At 44.6% G+C, this 16,343-nt stretch overlaps 1 protein-coding gene across 3 annotated transcripts; it reads left to right on the top strand.

Moving 5' to 3' along the window:
- The first annotated feature begins 17 nt into the window (after positions 1-17).
- Positions 18-11,805, top strand: CCDC47 (coiled-coil domain containing 47). 3 transcript variants are annotated; one of them, XM_075846964.1, is made up of 13 exons: positions 18-76; positions 2,791-3,079; positions 3,988-4,098; positions 4,294-4,468; positions 5,362-5,483; positions 6,156-6,221; positions 7,892-7,993; positions 8,078-8,188; positions 8,271-8,356; positions 9,237-9,295; positions 9,381-9,490; positions 9,602-9,769; positions 10,584-11,805. In XM_075846964.1, the coding sequence occupies exons 2-13, from the start codon at positions 2,804-2,806 to the stop codon at positions 10,662-10,664; spliced, it is 1,467 nt and encodes a 488-aa protein (XP_075703079.1). In that variant the 5' UTR covers positions 18-76; positions 2,791-2,803; the 3' UTR covers positions 10,665-11,805. The 3 variants fall into 3 exon arrangements, with proteins under 3 accessions (XP_075703079.1, XP_075703080.1, XP_075703081.1); XM_075846965.1 differs by having other exon boundaries at positions 42-99; XM_075846966.1 differs by having other exon boundaries at positions 43-63.
- Positions 11,806-16,343: the final 4,538 nt, after the last annotated feature.

Below are 16,343 nucleotides of genomic sequence, written 5' to 3' on the forward strand. Positions count from 1 at the left end.
TATGCTCACCCGGGCTATCCCAGCCTACGTCACTTCCGCCGCGGCCTACACTTAGCAGGAGAGGTGAGAAGTGGAGGTACGGATACCCGGAGAAGTCTGGTATGGTTCTGGGGGGGTTTGCATAGGATGTCGGGAGGACATTTGTGGGTTATCGGGAAGCCCCATTCTCCTTGTGTTGATGTATCAGGACTAGTTATTGGTTTGTGACAGTCATAATGTTATTTTAATACATAAATCTGCAAGCTGTGGCCGTCCACTATTGTAAAACTACAACTGACAGCTGCAGGCTGTCAGGGCATGCTGGGACTTGTAGTTTAACAACCACTTGCTATCTACTGTATTGTATCTGTGTCCAGTTTCAACACAGAATTATACTATATCTGTCCTATAAGTGATTTTTTTCCTATTGGTGACGGTAAACAATAATATCTATATGTGTGAGGTTCTTGATCAATCTGATTAAGTCCTTTAAACTTATTTTATAGATGATCTAAATGATGAAAGTTCTTATTGCTGGCCATGTAAGAGTTAAAATAACTCGGGGAGTCTTCTAACTGGCTGATCTACAGCATAGTCCCTGCAATATAGTCCCTTGCAGCATAGTCCCTGCCATATTCTAATCCAAGGTCTGATGACATAGATCAAAGGTCTCCGACCTGTGGCTCTGCAGTGAAACTACAACTCCCGACATGCTTTGACAGCTGCATGCTGGGAGTTGTAGTTGCTAAGCCACAAGTCGGAGATCTCTGAAATAGATGATAAAGTATCTATCAAGAGATGAAGGCAACCCCTTTTTATATAGAAGCCGGCCTCGGTTGTCCTCACTGGGGCAAACTGTGTCTGGCCATTCATTGAATGGTTAACCATGTAATACATGGATGGGCCTGGTCCGCCAGAGCCGCTCTTAGTAACGCATAGAGGGGATCTAAAGGAGTGGAAAGCGTCATTGGTATGAGAATTTATTCTGTATCTGCCGGTTAGTAGGTCATTACGCTTGTATATAGGACTAGTAATCGGGAGTATGGAGCGGCACGGATACGTATTAAATATGGGTCATGTACTGGTACCACCTGTCTCCTGTCAGTCATTCAGCTGGACAGCTACTCTCCTGTTTTGGTCACTGACCCCTTTTATGTGAGATCTAACACCGGGAACCAGTTCCACTGCCTCCCTTACCCAACACCATTTCTTCACCCGGTTTATGTCCTAATGAACTCGCCCCGCACTCACCCTAACCGAACCCCTGGGTGCAGTCATAGTGTCAGCCTGGCGCTCACTGAAAACATAGAAAAGCTCCCGTCCCCCTTTCTTTTACAATCTTGCTCCACGGACTCAAATCATTGCACCAACCCCCCCCCCCCCCCCCCCCCCCCCCGCTGTCATTTGACTTGTTTATGACCTATACAGATTAGATTACAGGTAGGGCATATCGCTAGATATTCCATCGCTGTCTGATCTCCTTATAATCCTGAGTATAAGGAGTTTGCAGCGATAAGGAGATTAGAAGACAAATGCTGTATATTGAACATTAACCTGCTCTGCACGGATTCTTCCAAATTTTTGACCTTGGCAACGTTCTTGAGGAACACGCCCGGGTGCACAGATCATTATTAGTAATGCAAGAATGTTCGGATTATGTAAAACCACTAATCTCCAACTGCGGCTGTCAGGGCATGCTGGGAGTTGTAGTTTTGACACAGGTTGGTGACCACTGAGATGATCAGACGTGTTCCTTACGTGCAGCCGTTTCTGCTGTGTTTCTCATATAGTCGTGATTTAATTTGCGTATTCTTTGTTCTGAACTGTCAGTCTTTTGCTGAAAAACGTGCGTTAGGTCGGGATTTACTGCGTCCTCCTTCCTTTACCGCTAATAATACAAGAATAATCTAGTAATCTGACGTCCTCCCAATACGATGGATGAGAACCTCTCTAGATCCCTGTATATAAACAATGATGTATGGGAGTTATGTAGGACACTGCGAGACACAAAAGGATTTTCTCATAAACCGATTATAGTGCAGCGAGGGATTAACACTTTGTCTCCTTGTTTCTTAAAGAGGCCTTTCCCCTTTTTTTTTTTTTATATTAAAGCCGGCCTGGCCATCCGCTGGTATCCCTGAGACGCTGCAGGGGAAATGTATTATAAGGTGCCGACCATATAATACATGACCGGGCAGACCTAAACCGTGCATGTTTTACATGGATGTCCATTTATCTGAATGGCTTCCATGTAATACTACATTTCCCCTGCAGTAGGCGCTGCAGGAGAAATGTCTGGTTGGCTGAGGCTTACCCCCAAAATTATCTGTTTGCTTTTGGATATCGGGAGTCGAACTTGCGCTGAACAACTGATCACTGCACCAACTCCGTAAGGGGTTGTCCTCAATGAGACAACCCCCTTAAATCTAGCCGGGGTGGGGGTATGGAATTGACAAGTACTGTATGAAATTCGAAATGACCCTTTTTAATGCTTCTATGTATACATTGAAAAGTTCTGCATCTTATATAGTGTGCATCAGTTTCTCACCGGTTTCAGGATCCCTGCATTCTGTCAGTGAATGGACTTTTTTTTACAAGAGAGCTCTGATATGCTGTAATAAGCCATAGTTGGACATGCTCATTACATTTTCGGCCTTTTGATATAAACAATGTTGATATTCACCAACAGCAAGCAGTGATCTTGAAAATGGTAAGGAATTGATTCACAAAGTGTATTAGAAAGTTGCATAACTTTTTGGTTTTCTTTACTGGGCGTATTTAATGATCTGGTCCTGTTCTTTCCGTTCAAAGTGATTTAGAGAAGATGTTGCCCTCTCCTCGCCTGCTGGTCACTCTCCTCCTCGTCCTGATCGCCAGCTGCAGTGCCAAGTTCCAGGAGTTTGATGATGGCGATGATGTGACTGAATATGATGACAATGACTTTGCAGAGTTTGAAGATACAGCGGAGGAGGCCACCACAGAACACCCTCCTCACCAGCACCTTCAACACCCGCCTGATGAGGAAGAGGAGGAGGATGACGAGGAAGCCACAGTGGAGGTGGAGGGACAGGAGGAGTTTGAACTGGACACTGAAGGACAAGTAAGGGCTCATGGCCGTATTGCTTGCTCCCCTATACAGGTCTCAAAGCGGTACCATCTGAACTAGGAAGATCTGGATGAACATTGCTATAGCTCTCTTTAATGCTAGATAGCCTGCCGTTTCTGGAATTGCAGGGGAGACAGACATTTTCATTTAAAAGAGGCCTTATACCTATGTTTATTTGTACAAGAATCGTATTAATAAGGCAAAGGCAGATAGATAAGGGCCGTGTTGTGTCCAACTAGGCCTCGTGAGACTCTACTGCACTCCTTGTGCTGAAGTAATACGACCTAAACCTGTTGCTACGAGCATATTGCCTGACAACACCAGTAAGTAAACAGTGGTTGTTAGGCAGAATATGCCTAGCAACCAAATTGTCAGACATAACTCTGTTGATTTCAAACCTGGATTGTCCCTTGGCGGACAGCAGACAAGGGGAAAAGCAGCTTGGCAGCAAACGCTCCATGACATTGCCCATTTCAGGTATTAATCAGATTTTTCTAAAAGTAGATTTAGGTGGAGATTTTTTTAAGGGGTTTTATGAGATTAGAAAAAAGCTGCCTCTTATTTTATTTTTTTGGGCTGTACCTGATGTTGTAGCTCAGCCATAATTACTTGAATGCAGCTGAGCTGCAATACCAGACGCTGCCTATCGGCAAGAGTAGCGCTGTTTCTGGGGGGAAAAAAACAAAAACGGAGAGAGACTCTTTTTCATTACTATGATTAGTAATCCGTGCTAAATCTTAGACCTGCTGAAATGCCTCATCAGCAGGAATTTTTAGGATTTATCTGACCCGTACCGCAGCCCTTCTATGTCCATTAAAAAATAGCATTCCCTAATGCTGCCTGACTGCTTTCTAATTCCGCCCTGTTGTGAGAAGTGCTGATCTCTTCCTTCTTTCCCACAGGAGAGTGACAATGATAATGAGCCATATGATGATGAAGAGTTTGAAGGTTACGAAGACAAAATAGACTCCGGAAGCACCATCAAAAACAAGGACCCCATTACCATTGTAGATGTAAGTTCTGCACCAGCACCTCCTCTGATATAGCTGAGTCCTCACAATCATGGGATTACTGCTATGCGATTGTCACAAAATATCCGGCCCCATTGGATTTTTTTCAACCAGTCGCAAGGGCATCCTCCGCCACGTATATAGGCGGCGTTGTCATTTTTCCTTAACTTCATGCTATATTTGATCACTCTGTTCCAGGTCCCTGCCCATCTACAGAACAGCTGGGAGAGTTATTACATGGAGATTCTCATGGTGACCGGGCTCCTGGCATACATCATGAACTACATTATTGGGAAGAATAAGAACAGCCGCCTGGCACATGCCTGGTTCAACTCTCACCGTGAACTGTTGGAAAGTAACTTCTCACTTGTGGGTAAGTGTCACACTTTAAAGGGGTTATGCTATCAGCTCAGGACCTCTCTGTATGCCCTATTGAGCGTATGAAGGTCATTGGGGGGTGTGGCGGAACGGGTGACGGTTACAGGCATTGTACCCAGATAAAGGTTAAGCCTGCCGCAAACCGTCGCACTCCCGCCATCCGGGTGCCATAGCTTAGATGGCGCCCGGTGCTAGATGGGGATATGTCCCCTAAAACTGCATTACGTTATGTTTGATAACCAGTTGTTTTATATTATATTGTATTCAGTGCTGCTTCACTGTCCTCCCTCTCTAGGGTTAAACTTATACTGAAGGAGAATGAGTCACAGGCTGAGAGAGGGAACATGTGTAATGTAAATAAGAAAAAGGAGGGGTCCTGTTTCCTGAGTGAGGGATATAGCTGTGCTGGAGGAGAACTGAGTGAGTTGCTGCCCAGGAGAGGATGAGATAGCAGTGTGAGCTGCAGGCAGGGGCTGTCTACCTCAGAGATGGTACCTGACCTAGGGACAGTAACAGAGGACAAGTGCTGGAGTCCCATCTAACTAAGGAGGATCTGGAGACACCCCAAAGGATGAAAGGTACAGTGGAGAGACCCCATAGTGAGGTAGCCTGTCCCATCCAGCCCAGAGGGGAGAAGCAGCGATGCATTGGTTCTGTGTGTGTCTGTCCCTGTTAATAAACGCGCCGCTGTGGCTTGTCCCCTGTTAATCTGTGTCGCCTGAATCTATCGCCCACATTCTCTTGGCTTAAACCGACCCCCACTGACCCGGTTTCGCCACAGGGGGTGTTCAGGACCACCTGGTATTAGCCAGGCCCACCATGTATTACCTGATGACTTCAAAGTCTAGCTTTTGATAAACTAGCATAATGTTCGCTGTCTTATTGCAGGGGATGACGGGACAAGTAAGGACGCTGTGAGCACTGGGAAGCTGAACCAGGAGAACGAACACATCTACAACCTCTGGTGCTCGGGACGTCTGTGCTGCGAGGGCATGCTCATTCAACTCAAGGTGCGATCAATACCCAGAAGATATTCATTTGAAAAGAAGTGGGTGGTGTCTGGCGGCCACTTATCATCTGATCAGCGCATGCATGTTTATAGGGGAGTCTGTCAGTTAGCTTAGTTAGGTGCCCCTATTTAAAGAGGAGCTGTCACTAGGTCATATAAGTTGAACTGGTTAACTGACCTAAATAGCGCGGTCTCCCTGTTTCCAGCGCTGTTTTTCTTTTTCTCCTAGACCCCTCCACTCCAGAGATATGGCCCACTGTTGTGTTGGCTCCCTCTATGCTAATTTGATGAAATTAGCCAACAGGGTGGCGCTAGCTTCACTGCTTCTGATGTTGACCAATCAGCGCGAGGCAGCTTGAGGGTAGTTCACTCCCTGTTGGGTAATCACAGAAAAATATCCTATAGGGAGCCAACACAACAGTGGGCCATATCTCTGAAACGCGGGGGTCCAGGAAAAAAAGAAAAACCGTGCTGGAATCAGCGAGACAGCGCTATTCCGGTCAGTAAACCCGTTCAACTTATGGCAGTGACCGGTTCGGTGCTTATAAGTCACTGTCTCTCTAATTTCCTCTTCTCCTGTATGCGGCTGTAAGACTGACCCCTCACTTTGTGTTCGCTATGTTATCTCCTCATACATGAGGGTTTTAACAGTTCTTTATTTTTACATTTCCAGTTTTTGAAACGCCAGGATTTGCTGAATGTCTTGGCACGTATGATGCGTCCGACTTGTGACCAAGTGGTAAGTGAACAATAGCAAAAGTACATTAGCTGAGGGCATGGATCCGATGGGTGGCTCTGCTAATGTGCAATTATTTAAGGTGTATTAGTACATTTATCAATTACAATTTCCATATGTTGATCTACGTCAGATGTCGTGTAGTTCACCAGCATATTTTAAGCCACAGCTTTGAGCATTCCCTAGAGATCGTGCACAGGTTGTCTGGGCATGTTGGGAGTTGTAGTTTTACAACCGCCACAGAAGCACCGATTCCAAGGGCTCATGCAAACATCTGTTAAATTCTTCAGTGTGCTATTAGGTGTTTTTTGTTTTTTTTAACGGATAGCGCACTGGACCACTTATTTCTGATGGGCCATGCACACGTCCGTATTTTTGGCGCATCTGTGTGCCCTATCCGCAATATTCAGAGCAGGTCCTATCCCTGTCAGTTTTTGTGGATCTGTCTCGCCCATTCTGTTAAAAAAAATGGACCGCAAAAGCCATTCGTGTTCCGTTTGTTTTTTGCGGCCATATAAAAGGACAAGGATGTGTGCATGAGGCCTGAGCCACAGTGGAGGTCTGACTGCTGGGACACCCCACCATGCCTGGTGCCCACTCTCTATAGAGAATTGACTGTCTTGCTTGGTCACTCTCTATTAATAAGACTGAGATACGGCAAGATCCGAGGGACTGCTGTGGTTACCGCTACTTCTCTATTGGAGGCCTGGACTGGAAACCTATCAGACATCTGACCTATCTAGTTCATATCAAAGTCTATGGCGGTGAAGCCCCTATAGCCCCTATCCGCACCACAACGTACTATTGTGGTGGGGAGGTGATGATTGGAGCGTGCTCACCCGCTGAGCCCGCTCCATATGAAGCGAGTGCCAGCTGTGTATTACAGCTGACACCCCGGGACTAATGGCCAGGAACAGCGATCGCTGTTCCTCGCCATTTAACTACTTACATGCTACGATCAATCACGATCGTAGCATCTAAGACGTTAAAAAGAGGGGGGCACCCCCCCTCTGACAGCTCACAACGTGATTAAGGGTGTGCCGATGGTTGTCATGGCAGCCCAGGGGCCTAATGAAGGCCCTAGGACTGCCTTTCTTCATCCCCTGGGCTGTAAAAATGACAATATACTGCAATAAAAAAGTTTAATAACTTTTTTTTTTAGCAGTGTAAAAAAAATCAAAAAACGTCCCATTTATTTCTCTAAAGTAATGTAACAAAATAGGTATCGCCGCGTCCGTAAAAGTCCAAACTGTTACAATATACCATTATTTAACCCGCACGTTGAACGCCATGAAAAATGAATGATCAAAAAGTCTCACGTAGCTCAAAATGATACCAATAGAAACTACAGCTCGTCCTGCAAAAAAAAATAAGCCCTCATACCGCTCAATCGATGGAAAAATAAAAACGTTTTGGCTCTCCGAATGTGGCGACAAAACACATTTTATTTTTAACAATCCGTTTCTTCCTTGTAAAACATAATAAAAAACAACATAATTTTGGTATCGCTGTAATCGTATTTACCGGTAGAATAAAGTTAACATGTCATTTTTACTGTATGGTGAAAGCCGTAAAAACGGTTAAGTAATTTGAAGCTTGTTCCGTCCGAGTTCCTTTATCCATACAAATCCTGACTCTTTCCCTCTGTCACTACTCTACACGTCTTCTTGCAGCAAATAAAAGTGACAATGAATGAGGAGGACATGGACACGTATGTGTTTGCTGTGGGGACTCGGAAGACCCTGGCTCGGCTGCAGAAAGAGATGCAGGACTTGGTAAGTGGGTCAAGAGACGTAGCCTGGACTTCTGCTTCTAGGTATTGAACGATTCATCTTTTCGTGTCTGTTTCCTGTGTGCAGAGCGAGTTTTGCAGTGACAAACCCAAGTCTGCGGCCAAGCTAGGTCTCCCGGAGTCCCTGGCCATCCTGTCGGAGATGGGGGAGGTGACAGATGGTGTCTTGGACACCAAGGTAAGGCCGTTCTACATCCAATGATCGTCCCTGTTGAGCTGCGTCTGCTGAATCCTCATCGTCTGTCATCTCTTCTCTGCAGATGGTTCATTACCTAACACATTATGCTGATAAGATTGAATCCATCCAATTCTCGGACCAATTTTCTGGTCCAAAGGTTATGCAAGAGTAAGTATTCCACGCTGAATAAATGCACTGGTTCCCTGTTCTACAAAATCAAAACCATTTTTTAAATTCCTTCTCATTTTGAAGATCTCTGCTTGCTGTCATTAGAATAGGTATACACTGACAGCAAGCAGAGATCTTAAAAATGAGAAGGAATTTAAAAAGGTTTTTATGTTGTAGAGCATCCTGAGGCTGAAAAAACGGTACACGCCGAATAACTTCTCACAGCTGAGAGTTTGCTTCAGTTGTATCCAGTCTAGACAATCCTCTGTGAACTAAGCAGCCGTGACCCCTGGTGAATTCATTTTACCTACGCTAATACATTGTAGCAAGCTATCAGGACGGGAGAGAGTTCTGAGACTACCAGAGGATTGCCTAGACTGGATACAAGTGCAGCAAACTCTCAGCTGTGTGAAGCATTAGTTCTGTATGGGTTTTGGAGCTTCTGCGTGTAAAAAAAAAAAGAATGTTTTCATTCACAAACCGTAAGCAGAGATCTTGAAAACGGTGAGGAATTGAAACACAAAGTATATTAGAAAGTTGCAGAACTTTTTATTATGCTTTGATTATGCGATACCCCTTTAACCCGTTAATGACCACCAATTCGCCTTTTTTGCTGCGGTCTAGTCTAAGTCCTGCACAGGTGTCCAGCGTGGGCTGGAGCGGGTGCCTTATGATTGCCAGGATCCTGCACTAACAGTCGCTATCAAAGTTTCCTTCCATCGCAACAGTTTAACCCCTTAGATGCCACGGTCAATAGCGACCACAGCTTCTAAGCGGTTTACCGAGGGAGGGGGCTACCTCTGTCACCAATCTGCGGCACGCAAATGCGATCAGGAGCCTTTATATTTAGTTATTTTCTTATTCCATTTGTCTTTTTCAGGGAGGGTCAGCCCCTCAAACTGCCGGACACCAAGAAGACTCTTCTGTTTACATTTAATGGTAAGTATAACGTGTGCTAAACAAGTAAGAGAGTGGTAGAAATCTTAGGGGGAAGCACCTGATCTTTTCCATCTCCACATCTTAGTGCCTGGAGCAGGAAACGCATCAGTAAAGGATATGGAAGCTCTTCTGTCGCTGATGAACATGGTGATTTACAGCATCGACAAAGTAAAGAAGTTCCGTCTGAACAGAGAGGTGGGTTTATTCCAGGTTTAGTTTTCTTCTGAAACTCCTTCCATGTTATGTACCACCCTGCTTTCCCCATGACGTACTTGATTTTAACGCCCTGTCCCCCTTAAATTTCAGGGGAAGCAAAAAGCTGATAAGAACCGCGCCCGCGTTGAGGAGAACTTCCTGAAGCTTACACATGTGCAGCGCCAAGAAGCCGCGCAGACCCGACGCGAGGAGAAGAAGAGAGCCGAGAAAGAGCGCATCATGAATGAGGAGGATCCTGACAAGCAGCGCCGGCTGGAGGTTCGTTGTGAGGGTTAAACATCTTTTTCTAAAGTTCTACCAGTCCCTATGCACTTAAAGGGTTATTCCCATCTTAGGCCTCATGTGCATGACCGTAGTGTTTTTTTACTGTCCGCAAATACGGATCCGTAGTCATCCGCATATCCGGCACGCTGTCCCAAATACGATTCGTAGTATTTACAGATCGCAAAAAGGGAGGCTACAAATGTCACCAACATGTCCCAACCCCTTGAAAAGGTCACATGATCGCTCAGGCGCCACTTTTTTGGGAAATCCTCTCGTTGCAAGAAAACGCTTCCGCAATTACGGATATTCTGGATAAAAACTATGGTCGTGTGCATGTGGCCTTAGACATTTATCCACGGCATATGCCATAAATATCTGATAGATGCCGGTCACGGGGAGAGGTGTTGCACGACCCCCATCCTGCCTGTTGAGGACGGCTGCCTCATCCATGCGTGGGGTGAATGGAGTACACGGCGTACTTGGCTGTTTCCGTAACTCCCATAGGAATCGATAGAAAGAGTGCGCAGCCACTTCTCCATTCATTCCCTGTTGGATTTGGTTACCCGTTCTCGGAAGGTGTGGATTGCAGGGCTGGGACCCTATCAGACATCTGTAAATATCCTGTTATCCACCAAAAATTCTATATACTGAACAATAGTGAATGCTGCATTTCAAAAGTGATATTTCAGACCCGGCCACACGGGGGTGCTCTTCATTAATCCTCTTTTACATCTATGGGGTGATTGTTGTTAAAGCGCAGGCTACAGTAAACCCTTCAATACATTCCCCTTTTCTCTTTCTCATTTAGGAAGCCGCTCAGCGCCGAGACCAGAAGAAGATGGAGAAAAAGCAAATGAAAATGAAGCAGATAAAAGTGAAGGCCATGTAACCGCCAAGCCAATCCAGATCCCATACACCTCCTTAACTTCGGTCAGGATAGCAAGGGGGGAAACTGAAACCTCAATTAGGAACAGTATATCATTGGCTGATGAACCGGTTTATTGTCTTCCCATATACGGCTTTATGTAAGAGTTACCTGTAGCGAGGGCCTGGTGACATGGTGCCCTACACCTTTTCCCATGGAACCTTGGTATGGGTAGCTTTGGCCAGAGACTGTTTAGTTGTAGAGATAACCTGCTGGAAATATAGGAGAAATGTACCAAATTACTATATTTTAGTAAATCCGCCATCCGCTCGTCTCGTGAACTCACTAATACTATGAGGAACATGGACCCTATTGAATTGGTACCAGTCCTACAATATATTCCGCAGTCTATGGATGCCAGGTCCATGTGAAAAATCTCCTCCATCGTCCAGAGAGCCTCTGCAAACCATGGGACAGAGTTCTTCCATCTATGACTTGAAATTTTACTCTCAAGTAATGACGATTAGAATTATTTGACAGTATTTTAATGACCGTTCTCGATGTTTATCAGACAGCACTTCATTTGGTTACCGCAGGCAAGTAAGCGCATAGACATTAAGCAACTACCAGCCCTGACTCTACCTATAACATGCATTTTCAGCTTGGTCTGAATCGTATGATAATTCAGTTGAGCTGGGATAAGTGGCGCCAAAAGGGCCTGGCAGCCGCTTATCTCCATAAGTTCCAGCCTATCCAGTCCATGTTTCCCCCAGATGTCAGTCCTTAGGGCGATGGTCTGCCAGATGCCATAAACACTAGATTGTGGATCTCGCTGATAAATATCATCTAATGCAGGAGTCAGAAATATTCTGCACACTAAAACTACAACTCCCAGCATGCCTTGACAGCCAAATGCTTGATTATTCCAGCCAAATGTTGTCGGGATGCTGGGAAATGTAGTTTCACAACAGCTGGAGTGCAGAAGGTTGCGGACTACTGATCTAATGTCTATGGGCAGTTTTGTTCTGCAGACCAGTGGACTGGGCTATGCTGTTCTGATCGTGGTGGTCTTCTTTGTCCCCAATTACATTTCAATTTGGTTTCAATTACATTGGTTAGTTTTTCATATAACATGTCCATAGATATAAAAACATAGTTAACCCGGCATCTGATTGATTGGATTGATATGATGTCTTCCTAGATGAGATTGTCACAGTACCCACTACCCGGCTCTACCCCGGCTGCGGCTATTACCCAAGATAAAATGCTGCTGTCAACGTTTCATATGTGCCGACATATCCGATAATAACTCAGCCTTTGATTTTAGGTTTTCGCTTCTTTAAGTTTAACCTCTTCTCCCGATATTTTATAAATCTAATATAAAAAAAAACCAAAGTATTTAAGTTATTGCAAAATATTCTTTACAACAAAATAGTGGTGTTATTCATAGTGTCCACCTGCAGGGGGCAGTAGTCAGCTTGTGTGCGTGGGTTATATATATATATTACAGTGTTGTCACATCCTGGTCGGCAACTCAATGAAGGTGTGCATTGTTACCTGCATTGTTTATTTGCCTCTCAGGATCTTTGCATTACGGGGTGACCATGGCATATTGCAGAGTATAGTGAGAGAGAAAGTGTATGGAAGAGGTCCTCCAGCTCACCTGACACTTGATGTGTGTGTCGTGGTCATCGCACGGGCTCTCGTGTCGGCACACGTTGGGTATAGGCAGGTAGAGGCAAAGGGCTGAGTCCAGCGATGAGAAGATAAAATGGAAACTAATTCCAAGTTTACTAAGGTTTCAAATATAAAAAGGTCCAATAGTTAGGAGTCCTAGGTGTGCAAAAGTAGAAGGAATATGACGGTCCAGTCTTGAGGCCTACGCGTTTCAGACGCTGAGCACGTCCTTAATCATGGCTGTTCAGCCATGATTAAGGACGTGCTCAGCGTCTGAAACGCGTAGGCCTCAAGACTGGACCGTCATATTCCTTCTACTTTTGCACACCTAGGACTCCTAACTATTGGACCTTTTTATATTTGAAACCTTAGTAAACTTGGAATTAGTTTCCATTTTATCTTCTCATCGCTGGACTCAGCCCTTTGCCTCTACCTGCAGAGTATAGTGCTCGACTACCTCCAGCATAGCAAATGAATGGAGAGGCAGTGCACATGCGCGATCGTCGCTCTGTTCGTTTAGGGGACTCAGGACCCCCATTCTCTTGATCGGTGAGGGTCCCATCGACGGGACCCCCAGCGATCAAACATTAGACAAACCCTGCAGATGGGTAATAAGTTGATGTGGTGAGAACCCCTTTAAAAGGGGAGAAGTGTCTTTTTAAACAAAGAAACAGAGACACTCTTGTCCGTGTGGCCGTGTGTGGTATTGCAGCTCAGCTCCATTCACTTGAATATGGATTAGCTGCAAGTGAATGGAGCTGAGCTGCAATACCACACACATCCAACTGACAAGAGTAGCGCTGTTTCTCCCAAAAAAAAAAGCAGACCTTTTTCTTCTGGACAAACCCTTTAAATAGGAACTTGGTGGGGGTCTCTGCTAGTAGGTCATTGTCTGTTTGTACAGTAACCCATTCACACCAGTGCTGCGCTCAGTCTGCAGATCTTGTTATAATCTAAGCTAATATCTGGTCTCAGTGAGACCACTACTATTTATTTTACACCCCGGGGTCTTCCCTCATCAAGGCTGAGAGTTCTATATAGGAAATATAAAATACCAGGATTAACCCTTTACAAATCAGAAACTATGCAAAACTAAAACCAATACATATTGCAAAAAGACTTAACTGGATTAGTCTCATCAGTTTAATTCGATTTCCATAGTTGCTCATTTTCTGCCATTTTTCTATATCTGTTCCTGGGAAAGTTGGGTGACTACCCATGAGAGTGCTGTAATAGCTGCTATATTGGTTGTCACCCAGCTTTCCCACAACCAGATTATACCTCTATGCAGCCATTTCTAATTATATCTGTCTCTGGGACAACTGGGTGACAACCAATATACTGTAGCCTTCTCATGGGTTGTGACTCTGCTTTACCAGAAATGGATATAGCTAAGAAATCGCTTATAGATGTATTTACTGCATACAGGAGAGGACTTGGGCTTATTTGCTGGTAATTAGGAAATGTCTAGAAACAGAAACGGTGATGTCTGGTATTGCAGATGAGCTCTATTCAAGTGAATGTGGCTGAGCTGCAATACCAGATGCAGCCTATGGACAAGGGTGGCGCTGTTTCTGGAAAATTCAGGCTTTTTTTCCCCCTAATCCTTAACTCCTTTAATGTTGTTGTTTTTTTTGTCCTGAGATGACTGATGTTAACTGGCACATACCTGTGCATTTACAAATTGTCCACCCACTCAATTGTGGGAAGTCCTAGAAAACCCAATACAGGCCAATTAATGATTTAATTGATAGCGGAGCTCCCCTTAAATCCACATGACTATATATTACATGAATATACTAGAGCAGTGGTCTCCAACTGTTGTAAAACTACAACTGACAGCTGTCGCCAGTCAGAGCATGCTGGATGTTGTAGTTTTTCAACAGCTGGAAAGCCAGAGGTTGGTGACCACTGCACTAGAGTTCCTGATAAGGTGACTGCTGCATGATGGGAGACCAGAGCTCCGTTCACGCTAGGCTTGAATGTGTCCATTATCCTTGATCGCCAGCACGTTGCGTAGGATTGTGATTGACATGATTGGTTTATATTAGTATAATTATGTCTAGCAATAAAGGACAGGTAATCAGAGTTAGATACTCAGGAACTCAATATCCAGTTGCTGCTTTCATACACAGATGATTGTGAATGGAATGACTGCAACATTTTATTTCCTTCCCCCGCCCTGGTCCGCGGTTACGTGTCCTCTTGTGGATGCACGGCAGCTATTACCCACCAAAATGGTTTTTACATGGCAAGTGAACATTAAAATGGATGTAATAAAGTAAAAAGTTGTTTTGTGCTTTTCTTATGATACATGGGTTTTATTAAAGAAAAAAAATATTTTTTGAATTTTTTTATTATTGGCTAGAATTTAATTTTACCTATTTTACAATATATAAGGATGTAATTTACATGGGCGGTTGAGTAACCTTATAAATATAGAACAGTATTTATCTTGTCCTTGTGTATTATACTCCAGAGCTGCAATCTTAATTCTGCTGGTTCTTTTTGGAAACCGTCAGTATGCTTGTCAACACTCCCAATACATTAGCTGGCCTCCTATAATGCAGGGGGTAGGCAGTTAGTTTTTCTTGCATTTGATTAATTTAAAGTTCTTGGTAAAATATTACACTTCCCAGAATGCAAATCACCAGTGCAAGCTCTTCGCAAATGAATGTTGGGAGATTTCAGCTCTAAAGGTGGCAGAATTTTGACTGTAGCTCTGCAGAATAAGGGTATGTTCACATGCGGCAGAATTGTTGCAGAAATAATTATTTTAAACTGCAATGAATTGGTAGGGTGCTGTACATATGATGGGGGTCGTATGCACATTGAAATGTATTAACACCATATTCAAAGTCTGTGTGATGAAGATTCCAAATTTACATACCTCTCAACAATCGTGAAGAGAGACAAGCCATGGGATGTGCTGTGGCCATTTTTCTTTAACGTTAAGCCATGCTTCTAGCCCCCCAATCCCTGTCCATGCACACCCAGTTCCCCTTGTGCCGCCGCACAGTAACCGTGTCCTTTTTGTATGGCAAAACTTTTTCACTGCGTGTTTGTCACATGTGTCACAGGATTTTTGGATGTGGTGCCCTTTTGGGACCCTTCCAAGGTCTAGGGGGAAAATGTGTGGTCTTCTGGTTCCTTTCTACCTTGCAACCTGGCCTCCCTTCTTCGGAAGGGAGGCGCAACCAGATACAAAAGGTGGACACTGGGGTGGCAGCCCAGGTAGAAGCCTTGGGGTGTTGTTGGCTTCGGCAAGGGGGGATCATTTATCCTCCATCCTCTTGGCCTATGGTTTGGAGGGTCGGGGAACGGTTATGCGAGGCCTCTCTCCTTTAGGAGTAGGGCTGCGATAGACCGCATCCTTTGTGCGGCACCTCTGCACTTTTTTTTTTGCACTTTGGGTGACAGAAAGCAGTGTCCTTTTTGTATGGCACATAGTAATAGTATGCCCACACAGTGATGAATACCTCCTTAGTGCCTCCACACAGTATAATGCCCCAAAATGTTAAAAATCTGTTTCAAAAATGCCTCAAGAAGTGACATGACTTCTTTTTCACGTGTGCATATTTTACGCAGCGTTTTTGAAACCGCGGTGAAAAATGATGCCTTGTATGAACTACACAGCTTTTTAGCATTGAAACCAACAGCGGCAGCCATTTTAGAGGTGTATCTAAGGCGACCTTTTCAGGCTTTTGAAAATAAGTTGTGTGAAAATGCCCTAAAAGTTTACATTTCTACAGGCAGGATACGCTGCAGAATTCTGTGCGGAAATTCTGCCGCATTTTAGGTAGCAGCAAATCTCCGCCACATGCTGTGGGAAAAAAAAACACACAGAAAAGTAGTGCAGAGCCTGTTCTACGGCGTGACCTTCAAATCTGCAGCGTGTCAATTTATGCTGCGGAGACGGCACGTTTTTATCTCCTGGACTTGAATGTGAAGCAAAAAACTCTGCACTAAAATACACAAGCTGAGTCTTGTAGAACGTTTACGCAGCGGAAATGCTGGAGCTCCCAA

This window comes from Rhinoderma darwinii, chromosome 13 (genome assembly GCF_050947455.1).
Source record: "Rhinoderma darwinii isolate aRhiDar2 chromosome 13, aRhiDar2.hap1, whole genome shotgun sequence".
Classification (NCBI taxonomy): Eukaryota; Metazoa; Chordata; class Amphibia; order Anura; family Rhinodermatidae; genus Rhinoderma; species Rhinoderma darwinii.

Coding starts and splice junctions, on each gene's coding strand:
- CCDC47 (XM_075846964.1), top strand. CDS start 2,804: ATGTTGCCCTCTCCTCGCCTGCTGGTCACTCTCCTCCTCGTCCTGATC. Junction 7,994..8,077: donor AGAAAGAGATGCAGGACTTG/GTAAGTGGGTCA, acceptor TCCTGTGTGCAG/AGCGAGTTTTGCAGTGACAA. Junction 9,296..9,380: donor TCTTCTGTTTACATTTAATG/GTAAGTATAACG, acceptor TCCACATCTTAG/TGCCTGGAGCAGGAAACGCA.